Raw genomic sequence first — 26,987 nt, forward strand, 5'->3', positions numbered from 1 at the left:
GGTAGAATGAACAGTCATGTTCACTATAGTCCCTCCCCAAACCACAAAAACAACAGCAAATAAAAAAACAGGGGGTGTTAAGTCCCAAGGATAAAGAGAATAGGAGAGGAGACGACAACAGAAAAGAGGTCAACTAAACCGTAGAATACAGAAAGCACATGGACCAGCACGACCTCAGCAGAGAGCAGTACTTGAAACCTACCCTGGCTGGCGGGAGGTGGGAGGGAGAGGGGAACAGGGTTAGGGAGGTTGGGAGGGTAGAATAAGTCAATAAAGAGCAAAGTGAACTAGACTGTAGAATTTCCAAAGACTAAGGAAGTGGAGGCACCCAGTATGGTGGAAGGCCAGTGGGGTGGGAATAAAAACAAGGAGTATCCGTTAAGTCTTCTGTAAACATGGATCCCTACTCCCATCAGAAGCCAGGACAGGCTGACCTAGAGAGTCTCAGAGACAACTGAAAACAGGGGGACAAGTCTGCACTCTGAAGGGCGAGACAGCCTCCCACCCCCAGCCTTCACAACAATCGTAGTTCACTATATGGCTCGGCTGTGAACAACACTTCACAGTCATGACAGTATAAAACCTGAGTATCACTTAAAGCAAATTGATGGGGAGAAGGTGGGATATGAGAGTTAAATCTGTCTTCCATCGTGGAGTCAAAAGATGACATCTAAAATAGCAGTCTAAGCAAGTTGTTAAGAAAAAATGTAGGCACGTATCCAAAGAAACAACTAAAAGAGTTCAAAGGAGTTCCCTCCAGGGAGTGGCAGGCGGAACAGTCAGACAAAGGACGAATGCTTTTGTTATAGATCTTGTAGGATTACTTATTCACCTTTTTGTATGCCTTTGATGAAAATAAAAACTATGATAGAAAACAAAAAGTAGAGCTTCAAAGTTAAGCAGCTCCTGAAAATGTAAGCCCCTGCACACTACAAAATGTGCGTCATCACCTGGGGACTATTAGTTTACTATAGTAACACTTAATTTTATTTCAAGTTTTACTGCGACAGTTAAAGGTTTTTATAACAGCAGATGCCTTCCCTCCCACACATCAATTAATTTGCAAATTCTCTCAGGTTGCAGAAATAATGAGGTGCAGAAAGCTTTTTTCCTCTGGCGAGCGCTGCCATCAGAAGGTAGATGCGGTGGGCGAGGTGGTGACTGCGATGTTAGCTGCAAGCCAGAGCAGACTGGGCTCCGGAGGACGCTCTGCCATTAGCCCGCCAGCCCCGAGGACCCGTCCCTGGCCTCAAATCAAGAGAAAGAACATAACGGCAACCACCATGAAAAATGGAAAAACAGTGGAAAAATTCTAGAGACACGCAAGGGAGTGAGAGACAGTCTCTGCCTCATGAAATAAAAGCATGCTTTTTATGCTCCTTTTTATAGGTTCTCATTCGGTGTTTACCACGAAAGTAAACTTTTTGAAAAGAAATGATGAGGCACTCGCAGTTCAGCTTTGGACTGTGATTTGGGAAAACCACCTATCAAGCCCACACATTTGATTTCTTTTCTTTTATTCTTTCTGAAAGAGCTGAACTGAAGTTGTTTCAAAACACAGGGTTGAAAATAGTTACACCGCTTCTGGCTCTGCCAAAGAACTGTCTCTTTTCTCACTGTCACTAAATCTCTTTTTTTTTTAATGACCCAAATGATAAGATGAACAAGACGACACTTTATCATTTTCACCTATGCAAATAACATTTTGTACAGAACAAGGCATCAACTGTAGATCTTAACACCTTGAGGAGCTGAGAGGGCTCACGAGGCAGAGCCCATCGGTAGGAATGGCAAACACCCCCATCACCAGGGTCCGTTTCCCTGGTTCCACTTGCTCTAGGAAAGCCCTCTTTTCCACCCAGCCGCCCTCTTGGCATCTTGTCCCCCCTCCCGAAGCCTTGAGTCAAGCCCCTCTCCTCATGGGCAGCGCCTGGCACTGCAGCCCACGCTGCGCCGTCTTTCTGGTCTGTGATAAATTGTCGGAGTGTGAATAAGCATTTCAGAAGGCTTCCTGCTTTGAGGATTCACCTTTCCAACAAATTAAATAGGTGTCTACAGCAGCCTGACAGATAGCAAACACACATTTTCTCCTTCACAACTGATCCTGTCCAGAAGTAAACTATCACGCAAATATTTTTCATTCCCCACCAGCCGAAAGCAATCTCATGCACGGCGTTTGTCCCTCTAAACACATCACTCTATTAAGAATGCCCGTCACAGCCTCTGGAGTTTGAGGACAATAATTTTCTTTACATGCTTGTGAAAGCAATCCGAAGTTCCCCTGACATTTTCTGACCTGGCATTGTCTGTAAAGGGCACAGGTTAACAACGTTTAAGAAAAGATCACATACGATATATAAATCATGAAGATTCCTGGGACATTGTTTGGTCCAGGACTTCAGATTCAATGCCATTATTACCAAGAAAAGAAACTGCTTTTCCTTCCACTTGCACACCATACTGGGCTCCAAAAGCACCATTAAAATGCCAACAAAGGCATTTTCGGATCTACAATCATTTGACATTTTTGCTAAGGAAATTCAAATTTGAAAAACTTTGGTAAATTTAGAGTCTTGTGAAGTACCACCCGCCTCCCCTTCCACTCCCCTAAAAAGGGCAAGAAAATTCATCATCAAAGGTTACCCCTCCCTCGAATGTCATCAGAGTGTGGTATTTCAGCACATACATTTGTGTATATAAATCTCCAACTGTTCTGAGATCTCCACCATCGCTGGCATAACCGGATGAGTTAATAATGGAACGGCTGCCTTCCTAAACTCCTTTTTATTTTCTCTTCATTTCTGTTGGTGTAACTTAGACCCTCGGTGCTCTGTGCAAGTCTCTGGATTCTATTTGGCCTAAATGTAAGAGGAAGACACCTTCCTTCCTTCCCCTACCAGCCCCCCTCTCCCCACTCAAGAATCCAAGGACATTCATAACTTGGTGATTAAAAATACACTATTTTTATTTCAAAAATTCAATCATAACACATTCCCTTCTTTAAAAATTTTATAGCATCTACACTTTCAATTTGGGATTTCTCATTCATGCTAGGTGAGCCTCTTATGTTCTATATTAAATGCAAGGCATGTGTGATCAGTACTATTAATAATATAACAGTGCCAATCTCAGAAGCAGCAACACAGCACTGACACACAGCCCCTCTGAAGAGATGTGGAATCGTGAGTACCACTGCAATATTATTAAACACATGGGAATAAAGAATGCGCATTACTGCTCTGCCCCTCCCCAGCTAAAGAATCAGGAGGAATTTTTCCTTTCTTTCCCAAAGGCATAACATACCATTAGCTCTCATAAATATAAACAGATCTGAAACAAAAACGAGGGATTACCTTTATTAGATTCAAGGAAGAAAAGGAAGGTGAGTTTTAAAGTATTCATGGATAAATCAAGATGATAAATTCATCAAAGTGTATCAGACTCAAGGATTTAAGGTCACTAAAGTCACCTTTTATGATTATGACAATAAAATAAACCCCAGTTCTCACTTCTTCAAGAACCAGTTTTCCTAACAAAGCTTGCCCTTCACTTTGATATCATCACAGTGCTCTGTCCAAGGATGCAACTTGGGAAATGTTCTCTAGAGATGTCTGTAGAAGAATCCAAGGTATACCTCACTCCCAGGTCCGAAAGAAGGCTATAAATGAGCACGTGGTGGAGAACAGAATCTCAAGGTGAGAGCTTGGGTTTTTGACATGTTATCATGAAAACATTTAACAGCACCCTCCTTGTTTCCTCAGCAATCCCATGTACTAGTTAACTTAGGGATGGTTCTCCCCTTTGCATGCAGTGGATTCAGGCAGAGTTCCTAACTGGACACTGTCTGTGGCCGTCACCCTTCTCCTGTCTGGCTATGGGCACAGGTCAACGAGAAAGAGACTCAAAGTAAGAGGACATTACATACAGGGTTTTGTTTTGTTTTTCATTTCATTCTTTTTTTAAAATTCTTTATTGAAATATAGTTAATTTACAATGTCTTTATTATAAAACATCCGATTGTCGAGAGTAAAAAATGGGGACTGTTTGTACTGAGACTTCAGCTCACAGGTATGTGAAGGTGGCCTAGTTCGTTCACAGCACGATAAATTTGCCAGAGCACGCACACGTGCGTGCACACACACACATGTGTACACACATGCACACTTACCTCAAATGAGCAGCACAGAAACAGAAAAGACAAATCAAGGCTCCTAGTCTACACAACTTACGAAACAATAACGATAGCCTCTAAGTGTCTAGTGAGTGCCAGGCATTTAATACTTACGACCCAATAAAGGAGAAGGTGTTCTCATGAATCTCACTTCACCTTTAAGGAAAGAAGCTTAGGGAAGTTAAGTTACTTGACCAAAGTCACACAGCTGATCTCAGGTCCAAATGAGCCCAACCCTGCAAGTTTAATTACTAAGCTATACTGCCTCGTCAAATAGAGTTTCACTCATCCAATAATGAATGATTAAAAAAGAATAATAATGAATGATAGTTAGAGATATGCATTGCAAATTTAGTATGCCTGGCACTGCTCTAAGTACAATACTGGGAATAAAGCAACAAACAAAGCAGACTCCCATCCTCATGGAGAGTACATTCCAGAGGGGCATGGGAAAGACAATGAACAACAGGAATAAGTAAAACACGCAGGATGATAAACGTCAGGAGCATGGAGAAAAATGAAGCGGGAGAGCAGGTGGGGGCAGCGAGGGGGGCACAACACTCAATAGGGTGGTCAAGGAAGGCCTCTCTGAGAAGGTGCCATTTGAGCCGAGACCTGAAGGTGCAAAGGCATCTTGAGGTACCCAAGGAAACTTCGGACAGAAGAGGAGACGCAAGCACAGTCTGTCTGGCACACCCTGACGCTAAGAACCCCAGAGGGAAGGCTTTTGTGGGGCAGCTGCACGTTATACCTGCGCTGCTTCTCTCGCTCGGGCGCCCGTGGGTGGGTGAGCAGGTCTCCGGCCTCACCGTCCCCACACTGCCGGCTGACGCTGGCTGGTCCTCAGCCTGGGCCTCCTCTTTCTCCAGTTCCATTCGCCAGAATTCACTCCACACGAGGAGCGCTCCTCCTGACACTTCTCATTCCACACGTCCTCCCACGCTTGGTCACACACAGGTAAAAATGTGGTCGTGCACCTTTGTTTGCCCATTGGATTAGCAAAGATCTAAAGACTAGATAAAATCGAGCGCGAGGTAGAAAACATGCACTTGGTCTCTGTTGGTGGAGAGTGTAAACCGGTACAACTATCCTGAACGGCCAGTGCACAGTATCTACCAAAAGGGTAAACGCAGTTCCCTTAGGCCAGAGACTCCTCTAGAAACTTACTGGACACCTGGGCAAACACTAACACGCCAGGATATCTGCTGTGGCCTGACTAGAATAACCTAAATTATTATTATTCATAACCTAAATTCCCTCTATGGAGAGCTGGGCATGGTACCTCCACAGAGTAGACTCTGAGCAGCTGCTTAAAAAAGAATGAGTTAAGAGCAGTGAGGATGAAATACTGGTCTTTCAAAAGAGTATGTCTGACAGGAATTGCAGCCGTAAATGAAGATCCCTTCATTCTTAGGAGTAGAGGGTCAGGACACAGGATATCTACTCTCCGATGCTTTAGCAGAATATATAATAATGATAGTATGTATAATGACAAAGATAAAGTGAATGTGGTTGAACCCAGTTAAAGAGTATACAGAGTTTAAGACACTATTCTTTCTTATGACTTTTCTGAAAGCTGGAAATATTTTCAAAATAAAAAGTTTAAGAAAAGTGTCAAGACCATGGCCCATCATCACTAGGGGAAAGCTCTACGACACGCAGATGACCGGCAGCCCCTTCAAGGAGCAGGCATCCAGGCCGGTACCCGAAGCAGGCTGAGAAGGGGCAGGGGCGGAAGACCCCTCTGTGGCGATAACTAGCCCAAAGCTTCAGTCAGTCAGCTGCCACACAATCCCGAGCCAGCCGGAGAGGCAATAACGCAAGTTCTGACATAGATGCTGGGTCAGGGGCCGTGCAGCCCACTCTCCCACCCACACATCTTCCCAGTCCAGCCCAGCAGGAGCTGACATTCTGACTGATGGCTATGAAGGACCTGCAGACTCCTCAAAAGAAAAATAAAAGAATAAACAGGATAAAAATACATTTGTGTGCTGGATTACTTAAAGTAGAAAAAGAGATATTTTGGAAACACCTGAAAAAGCCAGAGAACAAAACTATTATCTGGCTAGCATTTTTTTTTTTTTTTTTTTTTTTTTTTGGGTGCACCGGGTCTTAGCTGCAGCAGGCGGGCTCCTTAGTTGTGGCATGCGAACTCTTAGTTGCGGCATGCACGTGGGATCTAGTTCCCTGACCAGGGATCGAACACCCGGCCCCCTGCATTGGGAGCCCAGAGTCTTATCCACTGTGCCACCAGGGAAGTTCCCTGGATAGCATTTAATAAATAAGAACACCTCATTTTCCTAAGCATCTGGATGCACTCGGAATACAGGTCATTTGGTTTATCTGTTATTGTGTTTTAACTGTATTAGTAATTCATATGTCGTGAGTGCCAACATCCCCTGCTTATTAAGAATGAACATGTTTCAACAGTTTGGGTTTGAATCTTGGCTCTGCCCTTTATGACCTGAATGATCTTAGGCAAGTGACTTAACCTCTTTTTACCCCAACTTCAAAAACATGTAATACACATAATTTCACAGGGTTGTCTGTGAAAACTAAAACACACCATTCACCGCAGAAATATTACTGATTCTATTTCCAGGTACAGTGCTAGGTGCTAGGGATACAGCTTTGAGCCTCATGGAGCTTACAGCCTATAAGTATAGCTAGACATTAAATAGATAACCACCGAAACTAAAAATTCACAAACCTTTGTGACAAATGCCTCAACAAAAAAGGCCCAGTGCTGAAAGCCTAGGCCAGAAGGACATTCCCAGCAGAAGGAACAGCATGTGAAAAAGCAGAGGGAAGGGGGAGCTTGTGAAAGTGAAAGGCAAAAGTGCGTGTAAAATGTTTAATCGCAGTGCTGGGAGCAGGGGAAGCTCTCCACAAAGGGCGGCGGTAATAACAGACGCCACTAGACAAGAAGCACACCCTGACCATTGTACGCACGTAGTACTCCATTTATTGTGGAGAATGGGAAGCTTGAGTCACAAAGCAAATAAGCAGAGTTGAAATGAGTGTAATCTTAATTTACGGGCCCACTATATATGGGGTTGCTATATTCTGATCACTTTCTGAAATGACTTTCTGACTGAGTGTTGCCTGTGGAATGAAAGCATGAACAGTAACAGCTGTGTGAGGTTTTCAAGCCCACGGTTCAGTTCTGTACCTGGGCACCAGCTCGTTCAGCCACAAATCGCCCCAGGCATCTACACAAAATAAGAGCAAGGTAGGCTTTTAGAACAGTGGTTCTAGCAGTTGAAAGACTAGTTGCTGGCATACAAAACAAACAGCAAGCCATTGAAATCCACGGAGCGGATGGTAATTCATATTTCAAAATCTGAAGCTTGGATGGTAGGGAGAACAGATGGCTGTGCAATATGCAAACACATCCACAGCAACAATGGGCTCGAGCTGCCTTCGGTGGCCGAGAGCGAACTGGAGCTGCCGGGTGGTGAGGGGAAAGGACGGCGGCCTGGCCAAGAGGCTCCTGGGGACATCACGAAATGCCAACAGGCAAAACAGGCAGGGCTCTCCCCAAGCAGCTGGGCCCGGGCAGAAGAGGCATGTTTCTTGCACACAAGCTTTGGCCAAAACAGAGCACGTTCCCGCGCCAGAAGTAAGAGGAGCGTGCAGATCTCTGGATCCAGCAGTGACGTGTCACCTGTCTCACCAATACCAGCTAAATCCCGCCTGCCCCATGGATGCCACAAGCTGGGTAGTGGGAGGACGGATGAGTGACGCAACAACTAAGGTGCAAAGAATCCGCAGAAGTTATAGTCGGGAGGATGCGACCTTTCATCTGGTGCACGCTGCTACATATTTAAGAAAAAACAAAAAAAGGCCCAAAGAGAAAGTGGCTTCACCAAGGCGACACTTTCATCCATTTCTTTCACTCATTCATTTGTTCGTTCAACAAATATTTATGGGCTGCTTCCTGAAATGTGCCAGGCATCTTCTAAGCCCTTGGCAAACATCAATGAAATAAACAAAGAATATGTCCTAGTAGAGAAAGACAGACAATAAGCACTTTTCTTTTTTAAAGTAAAATATACGGTGTGTTAGAAGATGAAACGCGTTATGGTCTTAACATGTGCAGGCTAGGGAGGCTGGAAGCGAGGGTGCTGCAATGTTAAATACGGTGCTTACTGAGAAGATGAATCTTGAGTAAAGATTTGAAGATGAGGATACAGACATGTGGCTATTCAGAGGAAGAATGGTCAGCCCAGAGGCCCTGAGGTGGAGATGGGAGCACACCTTGGATGTCTCGGAATCAGGAAGGAGGCTACTGGCCGGAGCAGAGACGGCAAAGGAGAGAGGAGAAGCACAGAGCTGGGAGGGCTGGTGGGCAGATCTCACGGGGTGTGGAAGGCCACCGAAAGCATGGCGGCCTTTACTCTGGGACAGATGGGAGCCACTGCAGGGCTTGAAGCAGAGGAGTGACATGCCTGGACTTTCCTTCCTCACTAAAGGACACCCTGATTGCTGGTCAAGACCAGGCTACAGAAGCAGGGAAGAGTCACCAAGTCTAGGGCAGGCCCAGAACAAGAGCATGAATGTCAACCTGGTTTAACAAGGGCTTCAGATTTAAGTGGTAATATTTTGGTCCTTTTACTTTCAACTTGGACTTCTAAATTGCAAAGAATGCCATAGACCAAAATAATTCCCCACAGAATAAAGAGTTAATGATTTTCAGAAGGGAGAAGAACTTCTCAGGCTTCAAAAAAAAGTAAGAACACAAACAGAACTATTAGTAGATTTGATGTTCAAATGCTTTAACTTTCTCATCAAACCTGTCATTTACCATGTGAGTGCACTGTGTCAGGTGCTTTGCTGACAGGCAGGAGGGACTCAGGGGCCCGCGGAGGGCACGGCTCTGGGGCCAGACTTCACCACCACCCCGCCGTGGAAGATAAGCTCTCAGCCCCCTGAAATGAGAATGATAATAATAACTGTCCATATGCCTTAGGGCTGCTGTGGGGATTAAACGTGTGAATTCGCGACAAAACCTCGCCCACTGCCTGGCACGTGCCAGTGCTCAGTAAACGTCGGCCACTGTCATTACTGGCTGCCACAGTGCAGTCCGCGGATGGGCCCCAGGCCGCCACAGCGAGGGAGGAGGAGGAGGCGGGGCCTCACGAGTGCGGACACCGAGCTGAACCCCCCCCCCCCCAGGCTGTCTGATGTCAGAGGCCACGCCGGGTCCATGTCAGCTTAGGAGGGAGGCCTCCTTCAAGCGAGTCCACCTGGGGAGTGAATGAGGACACCACTGCCCAAGGATGAGGAAAAGGAGCCAGGGGGGCAGCAGGTGCCCACCGGAGCAGAATCACGCCCCGTGTGGGCCAGGGGACACTATGACACACAACACTGGGTCCCACCTCGAAGCGGTTTCACAGGGGACACCCTTCACCTCTGTGACTGCAGGTCCATCCCTTATGAAAGGTATTACCTATGGCCTCTCTTCTGGCTCTGAAATGTCATGATTGTGTGTTTTGGATTTTTTTGTTTGCCTGTTTCCTAAGACCAGAGAAGGGGGAAAAGTATCAATAAAAAAGCAGGACAATTTGATAAAGAGAAAACAGACAACACGTACTCCCCCCTCACAAACACTTTCTGATAGGATAAATCTCACTCACAGTACCACACCGTTATCAACCATTACACGTCACTTTTCAAGATGCTGTCAGACAGGAATCGATTCCTTGTGAGATTGCAGCGCGTCGTGCTCAGCACCAGTCCTGACACACGGGCCAGTCGACACTAAGCAAAACCAGGCCTTTCAAGCCGTGGGAGCCTCACTCTCTTCCCTGAGGCGGGGAACTGAATTATTAAAAGATGAATAGCAAGTGTCGCCACCTTTTTGCTTTATTTCCCTATGGGAGAATAGGTGAAACTACTACACGAGGTAAGAGACTGCGTGGCAGGTGACTTAAGAACAGTCATTTATAAAACACAAACATGTAACAGGGGGGATGGAGTGGCGGGGCAACGAGGAAAGGGGCTGAGTGAGCCGAGGTGACTCCACACACAGACGAGGTGTCACCTGACGGGAGCCTGCCCATGCGAATGTCACGAGAAAGCTATAAATAAGGCTGCAAATCTATACGCTGGGCCAAAGTGTGACGCGGCAAACAAATACTAAGGCAGCATGTTTACTTTTAGCCGTGTCCTGATGGGGACAGACGGCAGGGCTTAACTACACCCAGACCTTTTAGCCCATTGAGATAAATCTGGATCAAGGACACGAAGGCCCCAATAAGAAGTATGAGAGGCGACAAAGTATTACACTTACTCAGCAGGTTTTCACTTCTTCCCGCTGGCACGTCCCAGGCACGTGCACTCCGCTCCACGCTCACACACCAGCACACACTTCAGGATGTGCTAGGAAGGCTCCGGCAACATTTTAATTTTCCCCCTTGTTTTGCTAATTTCAGAGATAACGGATGCCTACCTTGGTCATTTTGTCTCGTGCTGAGACTGGGTGAGGGAAGGGATCTGCAGCCTCGCTCCAAAGAGCCAGGCTGCACCCGCGGCCAGGATCCAGGGCCACGGAGGTTCCAGCATGACTCCGGGGGGTGCCGCTCACGATTTATCAGTGGAGCAGTGCAAGGCAGGGACCGCATTACTCACATGACCAAACCATGGGCAGCAAAGAAGGATAAAAAGGAGGAAAGAGGGAGAACAAAATCAAGCTGAAGCAGAGGGGCAGAGAGGGGAAACACAAAAAGAACAAAAGGCAGGTCAAGAGAGGGCCGCCAACATCAGCACCCCTCAGGGCCTGACCTGGGCCGTCAGTGGAGGCCGGAAGGATGCGGAAGAGGAGATGCTGACAGAGGGGAGAGGAGCGTGGCGACGAGGAGAAAGCAGCACAGACACAGTCACGGGGGAGCCAGGCTTGAGAGGGTCGAACTGAGCACACAGACGGCACTCCCTGTTCTCACATCCTCTGTCTTTCACCATCAGCCTGGTGACTCGGAGGCGAGGAGCAATTGCGTGGACACTAAGCTTTGGAAAGAACAAGGTACAGAAAGCGTATGGGAGCGGCACCGAATGGACATTTAACTTCTGAGAATCCAGCCTTGTGCAGGCGAGTGGCTGTACGATGCCCACAGAGCTCACCCGCGCCCCTTCCCCGCCCAGGGCTGCGGGCTCCCCTCGTGGAGTTGGCCGGCCTGCAGTGCTCCTGTGCGTGTTGACAAAGCTCTAGTTGTGAGCTGAACCCCTACTACTGAAAAATGTGCAGCCACAGCAGCTGTGGACCAAAAAAAAAAAAAAAAAAAAATTATGTTTTTAAATTTTTAAATATCGTGTGGCTTAAAAACTTAGGCCTGAAGTCCAAATTAGTACTGTGTGGCAAGAAGAAAAGGGGGGGCTGGGGGAGAATTTAGTCTGAAGCAATTACGTGCAAGCACATGCATGGGGTCTGGCCTATGATGGCAGCTGCCACTGACTTTCTTCTTCTCAAGAATGCAAATGATTAAGATAGATTAAATACCTACTTTGCTTAAATACTCTTGATAATGAGTTTCTTTCCTTCTTTTAAGGGTGTTTGATGTTGGCAGTTGATGGATCTTGAGTTAAATTGTTTTAATTCAAAACAGCACCATCTGTTGTTAGGATCTGCCGGCTCAAGAGAGGAGGCAAGAACACCACCGCTGAGAGCCAGCAAAGGTGAGAAGCAAATGGCGCAGATGTTGGCGCAGAGAGGCGGGTGGCGGGGTGAGAGGGCACTGTGCGGGGAGCTCAGAGACTGCGATCCTTCCCTCAGCTCGGCCTCTGAGTGCCCATGACATCTGGGACTCGACTTCTTCCTCCACAAAACAGGAGACTGGCTTAAAGACGGCGATGACGGTGACACTGGCAATCGTGACTGGCAGCTACGATTCTTAGTGCATGCTGTGTGCCTGGCACTGAGAGGAGAGTATTACACAAACGAACTCACCTATACCCTTTTTATACCTTGTTTAAACTCCTTATGCCCGAGAGTATGTGTACTAATGTTGTCCCCATTTCACAGCTGAGAAAATCGGACTCAGAGAGGTAAAGTCACTTGCCCAAGGTCACACAGCTAAGAATGGGAAAGCCAAAATATGTGTCGGACTCCAGAGACTGCGCTTGTAACCACGGTACCATGCTGCCCAGCAGCCGCTTAAGAGCCTTTGAAGAGCCCTGGGATTCCCGCCCCTCTGGTATCCAGAGCCCAGTGGCTACAATCTGTCTTTGCTCTGAGTCCTCACTGAAGCAAAAGCCAAGATGAGAGCTAAGCAATTCTGCTCCTGGAATCTTCGATCTGGGGGTGGACTCTGCTGCAGCCGGCAGTACTGCAAGACAGGTCTCATCTCACTGGGCTCCACTTTCAGTCCCCATCTGTGACCCGAATGTTGAAGTGAGTTGTAAAAATTAACAAAACCTGAACTAGATCCAGTGGAAAATCCCCAGCATTTGATTTTTGAAAGGCTCGCTAAGTATCTTCCAAGATATGCTTATTCACTTGGAACCACAGCATTGACTGTTCCCATTAATCGTGTGAACATTACCTCGACTAAGCCTAGATATGGGAACAAATTAGGGGGGCCATCAGGTTACTTTGTGAGGGGCAAGGTTAAGTTTTCTAGTAACATCTGAAGTAGGCAAATATAAAACTCTCAGTAATAAAAGCACTACCTCCAAACAACTTTAATGTACTCTTCAGAAATCTTTACAATTAAAATTAGGAGGATGAGGAGGACATCATACTCCCAAGAAAATGAGCAGATAGTACAGTGTTTCAAAAGAGAAAGGAAAAATAACAATCTACCAGAAGCTCAAGATTTAGGTGTTAGTACCACAGTTATTTTTACTGCCAGACTCTGGGCAACTCGTTTAACCTTTAAGGCTCCATTTTCCCATCTACCATCTTAAAAAAAAGGGGGTGGGGGTAGTAGGTAAAAATGTCTGCCTTCAGGAAATAATAAACTCAAAATCAGGAACACTGCATGGTGGGGTACGCTGGGGGAGCTGGAGGGGGAGGGGCTCAAGCACCTGGGCAGGAACTGTCCCCTGGCTTGGTTTCTTAAACTAGGAGTAGGTACACAAGTATTCACTTTCTTATTATTTATGCATTTCAGTATGAATAGCTTCATATTTTACATATAAAATCTGGCATAATTTCAAAAAGAAAAAACTCTTCTGATTACCCTAATGTGGAGAGCAAATGAAAATATATTCTATCAGAAAACAGTAAACGATGACTTCGATTAAAATTTAAGTTAACAGATTTAAAAAGGAATTCTAATGGTCAATACCGTAATTCATGATTCAGGAAAAAGAGTCTTGGCGTGAGAGAACCAACATTCGACAGCACAGTGGACAGATATCAATAAGATAAATGAGAAACCATCCAACCGAAAGAGGGGCCAAAGCATGAACGAGCAAAGTGCAAACGAAGACACACAAATACCACTTCCTCCTGGGGAGCTGGCAGAGCTCTTCTTCCGTTAATATCCGGTATTGACAAAAATCACGGGAAATGGCATCTGCACACACTGTGGTCCAGGGTGTCAGCTGGGACTTATTTTCTTCCTCATAATTGCTATAATTTCCAAATTTCTGTAATAAACCTGTAACTTTCATCATTTAAAATGTAATTTTTTAAGTGACTCATGAGTTTACTGAAAGGAAAAAAGAAAAAAAGGACAAAGGGTGGACAGAGAGCCAGGAGAAGGGAAGGAGGGAGAAGAAGGAAAGGGGAGCCTGAGGCTTGGCTCCAGGCTCGGCAGCTGCGGGCCTGGCACAGGTCACTAGTTCTCCAGGCTCAGTTTTCTCCGCCATGAAAGAGGGACAACAATGCATATGTCAGAGTTGCTTCTAGGTTGAGAAATAACATAAAGCACCTCGCACAGTGTCTGAGAGTTTACAGGTGCACAACGAATGCTCTTTTTATTATTACTCCTATTTCTCACGGCCGCCACTTCTTCAGGGGTCTTTCATCAGAAACCCTGGAGGGAGAAGGGGCCGGTGCCCAGGAGGCCTGTCCTCAGGGGCGATGAGAGAGGCGGGACGATGAGGCAGGCTTCCCCCCATCCCCAGGGTGGCTGGTCTATTGGCAGCCTGTCTGCCCACTGCACCGCATTTTTAGTTTGCAAGCTAACGTTGCTTCTAATTATCTGCTTTGCAGTTGGATCTGCTGACCTCACATCTGAAGGACAATCCTGTATCTGCTTAAATGATCAAAAACAGTGCACATTTTACCCACGAAGTCCATGGTTGGAAAATTACCTGTAGAACTGAGTCAAAATGAAGACACTCATTTAATTTGTTTCGTTTCTGGTCAGTCTTCATTTAACAAGGAGCCTGCCATTAACAAGGCAAAAATAAAATTTATTTAATCCAGTGGAAATGCATTCAAAACAGGGAAAGGTTTTAATCAAATTCAGTGGAAATGCATTAAAAACGGAAAGGTTTTAATCGAAAGTGTTTTCTCACGCCACACACCAAAAGTAATTTTAGATCGATTAGAGTTAAAAGTATGAAATCAAGTCACAGAAAAATATGGGAAAAACAAGACGTGACCATCTCACAACTACTTTCTTCGTTTAAAAGAGACATGAGACAAAAAGAAAAAGACCAACAGATTTGACTAAATAAATACTTTAAAACTTCTGTGGGTTAAAGAAATATATATATAACAAAATCTAAGGCAAGCAACAAATTGGGAAGAATATATACGAAAGCAAAAAACCTTAATAGTAATAATGTTAAAGAAAAACAATGAAAAATATTTGCACCAAGTATGCCAAGATATGTGTTCAAGAATATTCCCTGCAGCGTATTTTTAAGTATAAAGTAACTAGGCAACCTATCAATATGAGAAAGTAAAATATAGTGGCTATATCCATATAGTGGAATAGCATATGTATGGTGTACATACATATGATCTATATGATATATTACTGAATGAAAGAGAATTATAAGATGTTCAGTAAGATCCACTTTTGTTGTTGTTAATTATACACACACACACACACACACACACACAGGGAAAGGTCCTAGAGAACTATTCATCAAGCTGTTAATAGTGGTTATATTAAAAAAAAAAAAAAAGTGGTTACATCTGAGTGGTAGGGGGAAAAGGGTGGGAGGGAACCCCACCCTAGCCATTCACTTTTTACTTTTTAGACCTCTGTGCTTGTTTGTTTTACAACAAACAGATATTATAATTCCACAGAAAGCAATACTGTGGCAGCCACTTCCAACTGCTTGTCAATATCCTTTCTCCTTTACTTTCTTAGAAACAGAAGCCCAAGTTTTTAAACAGGAGCCACTGCTGCCCAGCCAAAAGACTATATTTCTCAGCAATCCTTGCATCTAGGTAGAGCCAAGTGTCTAAGTTCTGACCAACAAACAAAATGTTCTGGCAGGTTCTGCGAAACCTTAAAAGCTCATGATGACTGCCCTCTGCTCTTTCTTCTTCACTCCTTCTTCCAGGTTGCTGCTAGGAATGAGAATGTGATGATGGCTGGAGCTCCAGCAGCCATACCGGACAACTTGGGAATGAAAGCTATGCATGGCAAAGCAATAAGATAAACAGAACCTTGGTTCCTGACAATACGGAGCTCCCGTTATCAACCCTGGAATATTTTGAAAGGACTATGGCATCTACAGCCAAACCTGATCCTGATATAAATACATTTATATGTCTAAACTTAGCAAATTAATAGGCAACGATCTGAATTGACAAATAAAGAGAAGAAAAGAAATACATCTAGGAAATAATATACAGGTGAAAGTTCAATCTCACTACTAATTAAGGAAATAAACGAACACAGTAAGCTGCTGTGGTTCACCTATCAACTAAGTAAAGATGGGAATATTTTTGTCTTATTTTGACAATTTTTTCCAATACTCATCTTTTCACACACTGAAATGGGCCAACTGATATTGCCATGGATTGTCAAATGGTATAGTCATTTTGGAGAGCCAGTTGGTAATATGTACCAAGAGTGGTTTTAAAAATCCATACCTCATATCAGACCCAGGTAAGAGTGAGCATTCTCCACCCTGCCTCCCCACTGACTGCAGCTATAAAACCTGGACAGCACGTATGGGGCAGTTACCTGAGGAGTCTGAGAAGTCCACAGTAGCAGATGAATTGAGGAAGAAGACCAGAATGCAAAGTACCACTGAACCAGGGATGAGCGAACCATCTGTTTATCCTCTAGTATCCCCCAGCCTGAACTCAGTGCTGCCCCAAACTGGAAGTATGCATCTCTAGTTCTGGCTCAAAGAGTGGGAAAAGGGTCACCTAGTTCAGAGAGAGTGGGCAAAATCGTCACCTGTTGGGTTTTTTTCTTCTCTCCATTCTCTCATGTCCCAGCTCCTCAGCAATCGTAGCAGTGGCAGTGACAACAGCATTAGCAGCTGCAATGGGAAACCAAAATGGCCTAAAATTTTGAGGGGAGGTAAATTTCCTTTCAATCAGAAGAGCTGTAGACCAAAGGGAGTGGAGGAACATGCCCCCACCCTTTTATTCTCTCTCTGCCCTCCCATTACTTTGTCCCAAATGCAATAGGGAGAAATACATAGCAGGGCAGGGCAAATAAAGCGCCAGCTTTCTAGCCACGGACCAGAAAGGAGAGGCCCACAGAACCAGAAAGTAAGACAGATGGCAGAAAAAGGTGTGCCTGGGGAAGCAAACTCCTAAAGTTGTTTATGAACTCCTGTACAAGCATGGGTTTGCCCCTGGAGAGCATAAAATACATTCTTACTTAACAACTCGACTACGGGATAGAGGATCACCAAGTCACAAACACTGAGTGGCATAAACACGAAACAGACTGGAAGAGCCACGCAAAGCCTTTGAAAACAAAACACTGAAACCACAACCCATTGAAGGCTGATCTGAAGCTGCAGTCTAAAACCCAACAGGGTCGACTGCCTGCTAAAACAAAAATATCCATACTCTCCACAGAATTTAAACAGTTTCCTAACATAATAATGAAAATGTCTAGGATACAATCCAACATTACTTGGCATATAAATGATAAGGAAAATTTCAACTCAAATAGGTAAGGTAAACATACCACTACAAGATGACAGAGATGTTGGAATTTTCTGCCAAAGGCATTAAATGGCTATTATTAAAATGCTCCAACACGTAAGGGCAAACACTCTTGAAATGAACAGAAAAATAGAAAGTCTCAACAAAGAAAGAGCAGATACAAAGAAGAGCTAAATGGAATTTTCAGAAGTGAAGAACAGAAACACACACACACATATCTTAGACCACTTGGCACCTTTGCAGTAGTTCAACTGGTAACCTATGGTTTTATAATAAAGCCTGTCCAAATCCTGAAAAATAAAAAAATCCATACCCTTTGACCCAATAATCATACTTCAGGGGCTCTATTCTTAGAAAGTACTCCTAAGCAAAGATAAAATTTTGTGCATGAAGATGTTTATCCCATCAATATTTGTAACTGTGGTAAACTAAATGTCCAATCTAATAGGGAAATAGTATGGGAAACTATGGTACATGTCCTGAACAGAATATTATAGTTTTTAAAATTTAAATTTTCTGAATACTACAGAATAATGTTACAATATCATTAAAAAAAATTCTTGGGATATAATGGGAAACGGGGTGGGGGTAGTTTTGATTGTATATGAAGAATGAACACAACAAAGCTAAACACAAAAACAATTACCTAGGAAAAAAGACTAGAAGGAAAGAATATTAAAGTGTTAAAGGTGCTAAACTAAGTAAAGGGATTATAGATGACTTTTTTTCTTCTTTCTGCTTCTCTGTTTTTCAGATTAGGAAAATAAGCACATATTACTTTGAAAATAATAATTAACTACTTCCTGCCTCCCCCCAAATTTTCCCTATCTTGCACTCTCAACATGATCTCTCAAGATACTAAGTCACATTACAGATTTTCCAACCAAAATTATTCTCTCAGGATTGAAAAAAATGTTTCTTGAATGCAGGAATCTCAATTACTCTTGTTTCTAACCCTCCAGTCAAACACTTGGCAAGGAAAAATATTCCTACTGCTGATGGTTAATAAGTAATGTGAAATTATTCAGAACTACTCAAATCAGAACAGTCCTCCTTATTAGGAAAAAAATTTTTAATATGACACATTTGCAAGAACACCATTCCAAAGTAGCTTGGTCTCTATGGACAATTACAGAATGTCAAGCTGTCACACAGACGCCATTAATAACTAAACTGTTCTTTTGATTCCTCCTAACTTAAAGGTCCCCACCTTCCAAACTGTCAAGCAGGCCCCTTCCCCTCCATCTGTTCTACTGTACCAGGCTTAACATGAAAGGCCAACAGCAGAACCCCTCTGGGCCCGTCATCCTGGCCCTTCAACCACATGGAGAAGCCAGCCCACTCTGGCCACGGTCTGTCCTTCATCCGACACCCTGGTTACGGGGGAGGGGAGCAGGGATTGGCAGCATGCTGGGGTCTCATCACTCACGTTACAATTTCCAGAAGCAAAGCAGACCATTCCTAAACCACAGCAAATTAGCTGTGACTAATTTTCAGGCTAAAAAATGCACACTGGGTTTCTGCCCTTTAAGCATTGGTGTAACTGCTTAGTTAATTAGAGATGTGCTGTTAAAAGCAAACAACACCAAAGGAGAGCACAGGGTCAACTCTGGTACCTGGGCAGTTTGGAATCTTCTTCAGTCTCCCTGAAATGTGATTAAGCATAACCTTTAAGAGTAGTGGATCACCGATCAATTCTGGTGAAACAACCTTGCATGGGACACAAGAGCGTGTCCTGTAGAGGGAGGAACCTACCATGGCAGCAGGGCCTAACCATCTCACTGTGCAGAAAAAGTTACCGAGATTTATCTCAATTGATTTTACTTGCAAGGAAAACACATCATAAAACTGCAGCCTCAGCAGGACACTAAAGGTCGGTCTTGGCTTCTTGAGGGATGAACTTGATATCAATAGTTATTAGGACACATTCATACAAGATACACAGGAGAGATGGAAAGAAGATGCTGGTAATCTTACTTAATCCTGATGCGGCCCTAAATCAGGCTCTGCAGACTGTGGGAAAATCAAGGAGAAACTTGAGTCTTCCTGAGATGAGATTCTGTGTGCATGTGCTCATCTTTGGAGCCAGAACAGCAGCAAGGTGGTGATTCTAGAGCCCCATGAGGGGAGACATTGTGCAAGGGGCTGGAAGACCACCAGCGTCGATGCTTCACTGCTCCCGCACTTCTCGGGGACAAGTTAGTGAGACCCGGTCCAGGGTCCAGCAGAGAGCTAGGCCGGCCCAACCAGGAAAATATACACAGTCACAGAACGTTGAGACCTGGACAGGACCTTACAACGAGAAAGGGCTGAGAAAGAAACACAGCAATTCGAGCACTCAGCAGCTGATACTTAATTTCCGCTCCACCAACTGTCGACAAGGCTGGTTCCCAGAACCCCACGTTACCCTAACCACACATTCAATCCTCGGGAGAAGTAGAAAATTGAAAACACTGCCAGAAAGAAATGGAGGCAATCCAAAGAGAGCAAGAAAAGGTAAAATTTCTTCAAAAGAAACCAGAGTTGGGATGTGTGTGTGTACACACAGGTTTTACACAGTTTTAAAATAAAGTTATTCCTTTTTCTTAAACCTAACACCACAAAGAGTTCTTGAGCCCGAGAAGTTGGAGGAATAAAATGTTTCTTACACTGTGGAACAGGCCTGATCATATTTATTACCGATTCAACAAACATCGGGGCATTACTTGTGATGTAATACAAACGGTACTTAACTATGAATCAGGAAACAAGGGGTCCAAGTCACAAGCAGGTGACGTGGGAAAGCGTCCCAGAAGAGGTGAGGGCAGGTGGGCCTCTTGGGATAGGGAGGATCTGGGAAAAAGTGAGGAGAAAGGATGTTTCAGAAGAGGCACAGCATCAGCAAGAGGGAAATGTGGGATCCAAGTCGACAGAAGACTGACTAGTCTGCCTACAGGAGGGTACACGCAGGGCGACAGATGGGAGAGGCAGCCAGCGTGGGCTGCGGTCGGAACGCCGGGCTAAGGAGGGCAGGGGCCACCAATGGCTCACCACCCAGGACATCGCCGTGGCAGGAAGGAGGCAGGCCGCAGGTGGCAATTTACAACCTGATTTTGGCTGTAAATGTCCAACAAGGGAAGTCACTGCAAGAGACAGGGTCCAGGCCGTGTCATATTCATGGGGAAGAGAACACTAGGAAGTCAATATAAATTACAGATGCAGAGTATCTTCCTTTGACAGTAAAAGATACTAACAGCAACAACTGTAGCAGAATGCCTTCAAAGGACTCTTAGGTTGGATTTCTCGCCGTTTCTCTGTAGGGAAGGCTCTGCCCGATAGCTCCCTGCAAGAAGCCCCTGCTTCTCACACAGGCCTCCCCACTCCCCACCTAAAGGAGCCCCACCCCCATCTGTCCCTAGCCTTTCATCCTGCTTTAGTGTGTCTTTAAAGCACTTCTTACTACCTGATGTTATTTATATTTTTTATTTGTACCCCTCTCAACCCCTACCAAGAATGAAAGCTCCATACGGGCAAGGACCTGAAGACTTTTTTTCACTACTGTATTGACAATATCTAAGCATATAGTAGGCACTCAATACATATTGGATGAATGACTGAAAAGACTCAGTGATAGCCTCAATCAGCGTTTATCAATCATAACTTGCCCAAGGAAACCCCAGATTCAACACATACATACATATACATATATATACGTATACACACACCTCCCCCATGCACATATACCTCACCCAACACACACATACCGCTGCCAACGCTCTAATCCATCTATCCTTTTCAACTGAAGTGTCAAGACAGTAGCGTTTATAATCGATTGTGAGATGCGTCCCAAATAATGTGTTCCCAGTAACAGTTAAAAGTACATGAGACTGTCAATTAGTTACTGGTAAACAGAGCAGATTCAAGGTTATCCCTCTAACATGTCTGCCACTCATTTGCATTTCAGTAAGCTTTCTCGAGTGGGAAAGAAAGGAGTAGAATTACAGCTGGCTGGTACATGGATTTCTGGAAGGATTAGCCCAAATGTCACATGTACTTCGTCCTAAAATCTGACAGTGTTGGGGAGAAGAGAGGGCTTGTCTTAGCCACAGACTGACACCCTTTAACTGAGGGTCCGCTTTCTTTCTCATCCTATCATTACAATACTTTTCAAAGACCTATGCCATCTCTTGCCCACATCCCTGAGCCAGACATCAAGACTGTGGAAATATGCACAGTTAAATAAAAAGGAGGGTTATAGCACTGGTCTATATGGCCCAGAGTTCTTTCCAGCCTCTAGATCTGTGTCATCCAATATAGTGGCCACTGGCCACATGTGGCTACTTACATTAAATTTAAAAAAATTAAAAATGGAGTCCCTCAGTTACACTAGCCACACTCAAGTTACATGTCAATAATACATGTTACCTGTCAACAGTTACAGGAGTAACCTAGAGAATATTTCCATCATCACAGAAAGTGCTATTGGTGAGCACTGCTCTGGATTCCTAAAATGAGTATGTCACGTGCCACACGAACTGCAGTGGAGGAGCCTAAAGTGCCCCTTCCCTTGCCACCTTAACCGTGACGGGGCATTCAGCTTATGATCAATTGTGCAAAAGAGGAACCATAAAATAAAACAAACTGTGGCCCAGGAAAAAGGGCAACAGGAGAGAGTAACAGGGCTACCATTCACTTTCTGACTTATTTCATCCAGCCCTAGCATTAGCTTGGCCGTGATACACGCAAGCTGCACACAGCAAAGCTGTCACAAGCAGAGATGGATGGCCACACAGAAAAGGGACCGTGAAGGAGGAAACCAGCATCAGCGAGTACCCGGATCTCTTGACTCCAGGAGAGTTGCCTTAAGACAGTTTTATTCTTTTACATTTCCTTTAAAAGGGGTCAGCTATTTGTCTACAGACTTCTGCTTCACAAGCAAAACCAAAACATCTTGGAGAAGGGCTGACATTTAATCTGCAAACAGTCCCTTTTTTGAGGTTTCATAATGAAAGATTAATTCCACACAGTGGCTATCTAGTAGTCATGCACTGTGTGTGTTTTTTGAAATATACAATGGCTCTCAGGTTAAAGCCTAATAACTCTGCGCATAAGTAACATTTCCAAGGTAAGACTTAAATATACACACAATGAGAAAAAAAAAAAAAATTTCTCCATAACAAAACCCAGTCAAGCTGAGGAGCAGTGAGATTCTCCACACCACACTCCAGGTCAAGCGGAATTACTGCTCCGTCCTGTTCTTTATGAATCGGCCCCTTAATAATTCCACGGAAAGGTGGCTCAGAAACCTGTTAGCTAGGCTATAAAGAAAAACACAGTAAGGAAAAGAAAGTAATAGGGCGGGAGGTGCTAATTTCTTTACACTAAGCACCAAAGATCTGAATACAGACAGGGGCTTGCGGGGAAGTGGGGGAAATAGGCAGGTTGGTTAGAGGAAAATGCTTCTTTCTTAAACACACGGACACGGACACTCTAGTGAGTGCTTACTACATGCCAAACCCTACAGGGAGTAATCTATAGATATTATCTCAATCCTCACAATAACTCAATGAGGAGGACACTATTACCCCAATTTACATGCAAAAACTGAGGCACAGAGACATTAAGCAACATGGCAGAAGTCACACAGCCAGGAAATGGCAGAAGCAGGCTATGAACCCAGAAAGCCAGGTTCTAGAACGCAAGTTTGAAACTCTGGTGCCACAATCCCGATGTTACTGCTCTGCTTCTCCTACTGTTCTTGTGTGCGTTATGTTCCAGGCAAACCAGTCGAGTCTCATTAGCAGAATACAGAGTTCACCAAAGTGTGTAAGATGGTGTCTACCAGCTGAGCCTTGGGCTGTCCCCAGCTGAACACTGTTTTTCACATTAGTAGCTCTGCATTACAATGTCTATTAGAAAACCCGTACATAATTAATCATTAAAGAAGTCAGAAAGTTTCCTTTTCGAAGAAAATATATTAAGGAAAAAAGTTAATCTATTTAAAAGGTATCAAGTAATCAAAAGTAAAAATGATATGGGAAGAAGAAGGTGGTATGGGAATCTCATTTTTTCAGATTGGCAAGTTCAGAAACCTAGTTTTTTAGCACCTTAATTTTTTGTTTGTTTTTTTTAACATTTGCTCACACTGCCCTTTCCACCTGGACTGTTCTTCCCATTTTCTCCCCCACCCTCCAGGTCTGCCTGTCAAAAGCACAGACATCTTTCAGGGGCAGGTCAACACTGCCCGCCACCCCCCCCCCCCGCTCCCAGTCTTCTTCAGGGTGTACTGACCAGGGTCGTCTCCTCTAAAAGACCCTCAGAGGCCCTCTGAGCCTTCCTGGTGTGGTCATGGCCCTCTGCTCTGTACCCCGCGGATGTGTCCTGCTCACCTCTCACTGCACCGGAAGCCTTGCGAAGGCGGGACCTGGTCTTCTCCAGGGCCCCGCAGGGTCCAGCACACAAGGCCCTCCAGAAACATGTCCTAAAGGATCGTGCTGGGGCTGTCCCGAGCATTCTCAAGAGACAAGATCAGGTACTCCTCACTTCCGTCAACAAAGAAGAAAAGACACAAAAGAGCTATGTTCCAAATACTTCCTGAAACAGAAGACTCCGGCAGAAAGGTCGTGAGCCAAATCTATAAAGAACTAGAGATTATTTTTTCACTAATGCTCATCAAGTTTGATTGCAAGTCTGTGGGCCTAAACCAGGACTGAGCTTTTTGTAAGTCCTCCACAATGTGCCTCACCTTCTATGAGAACTTTATAAACAAAATACAGTAATTAACCTTGGGACCACTGAAAACCACATGTACAACCAGACAAAATTAATATTTACAAGACCAAACAGGACAGCAAAGACGATTAAACCAACAAGGATTTAGATGTGGGTCAACTCGGACTCCAAACCACAAATGAAACCTGCTGCTAAGATGCCTTCCGCCCACTCACAGCACCGCTAAGCTGCCTCCAAGACAGAACGCTAGGAAGGGGAAGGCATGGGGACGAATATGACACCAGTGGAGGGAGGACTCCTCATCATCCACCCATTCACTGGGTCAATGGGGCAGCCAGGACCACTAAATCCACAGAGAGCACAAAAGTCTCCTTTTAGTCAAGCCTCCATCACGACGCAATTGTAACGAGCAGTCCTGCTGAGAAAAGGAGCTATTTATTGAGCCCTTACTGTATGCCAGGCACCACTGTAAGTGCTGTAGGCATACGAATTCACAGAAGCCGCACACACCCCAGTGGGGAAGCTGTCACGGTTAGGCCCCCTTCGCAGATGAGGAAGCGTGGAGGGGCTCGTCGCTCACCCCCAGGACACCCAGGAAGGACTTGGCAGAGGGGCAGAGCTTGAAGCTGGCATCAGACAGAGCCCAAGTGCTCAATCATCGTGTCATATTCTGTGCACCTAGCTTTGCAGTTTTACCCTCAAACATAACTGACATAACATCCGCTCCCATTTCCACCACGGTAATTATGGCATATTGTCTATTTTATGCCTTCATTAAGTAACTTCATTAAGTAGGACAAATAATGGCAGTTTTTACAGCTCATTATTAGTCCTACAACACACACTGCTCCCGTGAGAAATAAAGATTAATCTTGCTACATCTGAACGGACTCCTGGTTGGGGCCGTCATGACAGGGAAAAGGAGGGGCAGACCTCAGCCGCATCAGTGGACACCCTGGTCAATAATCAGACGGCGACCCATCCCCCACCCCAGCGATTACATGAGAACTGCTGGGTGAAAACATCACCAACTTCCAAGCAGGCTTGAGCCGTTTCAGAAAAGCAACTTTCTGACTTTCAGAGTAAGAGAGGAAGGTACAGCCATGGTCCCCGAGGACTCATGACGTGCAGAGGAAGCTTCCGACTGGCTCAGCATGACTCCTTCCGCTAAGAACTGCCCGCCCCAACTCCATGGGCACGTTCATTGGACCAGAACAGACAGCTGACTCCAGATTCCCTCGTGGAAAGTGGAACTGCAAGGTTCTTCGTCCAGACCCTACTGCTCACATCAACTGAGGTGATGTAAACGCCAAGGCCATGAAGCTGTCTTGCTCGACCGAGTGCACCCATCTGCAGACGGAAAAGCCTGATGGAGACGCACAATGAGCCAGGGACAAGGGACCGTGAGGCCTAGGGTGCCGAGACAGGCAGAGGCACTGCTCTGGTTCCTGACATCTTTCCGGTTCTCAGTGCCATCCCCCTGGAAGCCCCGGCTCCATTTCCTGCCTGCTGGTCCCATAAAACACCCAATAAATGCCCCCCTTTTGCTTATTTTCCTTGAAACCAGATAAGCCTAGAAAAGGTAAAAGTAAACATTAGCCTGCGTCACGTGAGGTAATCCTCAGCCAACCCCATTAAGCAGGATTATTTAAAGTGCTGGGGCTTGTTTGGGTCTCATCCACCTCTAAGGGGAGAGAGGGGGGGGTGGGATCACGGAAAGAGCCCCGGGCTCGGCCATTTCAGGGTTCAGGCAAGGGACCTGCCTTTGCACCAGCAAGCAGGCAGGGACCACCATGTTCAACTGGCCTGTTCTGCAAGTCTCTGGGAGGTCCAAATGCGATCACGGATGGGACTCTGGGCTGTGCTCTGCTGTGAGCAATTTCTCCAGGAGTGCTAGGTGTGCCTTAAAGAGGGAACACAGAGCTGGGCACTTAAATATTCTCCTGCGTTTGTAGCCAGTTTCCTTCTGCCTGAAATAATCAGGGATAACTTAGGTGGGACCTCAGTAAACTTCATTTTCTCTAGGATAAATAGAAGCACGTGGCAAAGCCAATGGGAAGCCAAAATTTCAATTTCTCAGATATTAAATTAGCCAGTGACTAGAAAATTCTGCATATATCTGGGATTTTCTAGCAGGTGGTCCTTAACATTACTCATCAAAGCGAAAAGACTCCCTGAGTTTAGGACTCATAAGCCCCTTGAAGGCAGAAAACCAAGTTTATCTTTCTTCAAGATGCTGAATAATCGATGTCCCCCTCCACTTTCTCAGCCCCTCCTTGACAACAAGGATGAAGTTGTCACCACTATGGCTTCCAGTGAGGCAACAAATACAATGGAATATTCTGTGCTCAAGGGAAAAAATATGAAAAGTGACAATCCTATTTTTTTAACATTAAGAATTTTATGAGACTTAGTCACCAGCTTAAAAGTAAAATCTTAATATCAGGCTGAATGAAATATGTTGATCATATGAGATCATTCAAAAGTCATACATAAAAAGCATGATACAATATGCATTATAAGGATTCCGGTCCCCTCTTCCTACTGCACAGAGAGGCAAAGTGCATTACTTTTTTTTTTAAGCAACTGGAAGGTCATGTAAAGGACACTGACAAAAATGTCTGGGCCCTCCAAATCCACATCTCTACAACTTCAGTGAAAATGCATCAAAAGTTAAGGATTTTGTAACCAGTTCCATTATCAATATACCATATTTCACTTACTCTAAAACCTTTTGACATCAAGATGCATCTGAAAATTCTCTTTGGCAGCGCTCTTTCTCGGTGGTACATAACGTAATGATGTGTCTTACAATCAACGGCATCTCACAGTCAATAAAACAGAAGCTATTTGGTGAAGGCACCACCCCTCACAATTCACACTACCTTCCCAACCCTGAAATGGACTAACAAACCCACAAACTCTAGCCGCATTCTGGAAATCCCGCTTTATCTGAAAGGATGAAGCAACAGTAGTGGCTAGATGTCCTCACTACATCAGAGAGAAATGAAATGTAACTCCCATGCAAGGATCCGAGAGAACAGTTCTCCACAAGTCAAACAA

General features: G+C 44.8%; 1 protein-coding gene across 2 annotated transcripts in view; it reads right to left on the reverse strand.

The window, feature by feature from the left end:
• Positions 1–26,987, reverse strand: part of MED27 (mediator complex subunit 27) — a 200,405-nt gene that overhangs the window by 151,415 nt on the left and 22,003 nt on the right. Inside the window, exon 3 of one of the 2 annotated variants that reach the window (XM_059926606.1) lies at positions 19,968–20,045. The exons of the other annotated variant lie outside the window; for it this stretch is intronic. Within the exon in view, the coding sequence (XP_059782589.1) occupies positions 19,974–20,045 (72 nt within the window). The 3' untranslated portion in view covers positions 19,968–19,973. Of the gene's footprint in view, positions 1–19,967; positions 20,046–26,987 lie in introns of those variants that run through there. 2 annotated transcript variants of the gene reach the window in all.

Source organism: Balaenoptera ricei, chromosome 6, assembly GCF_028023285.1.
Source record: "Balaenoptera ricei isolate mBalRic1 chromosome 6, mBalRic1.hap2, whole genome shotgun sequence".
NCBI lineage: Eukaryota > Metazoa > Chordata > Mammalia > Artiodactyla > Balaenopteridae > Balaenoptera > Balaenoptera ricei.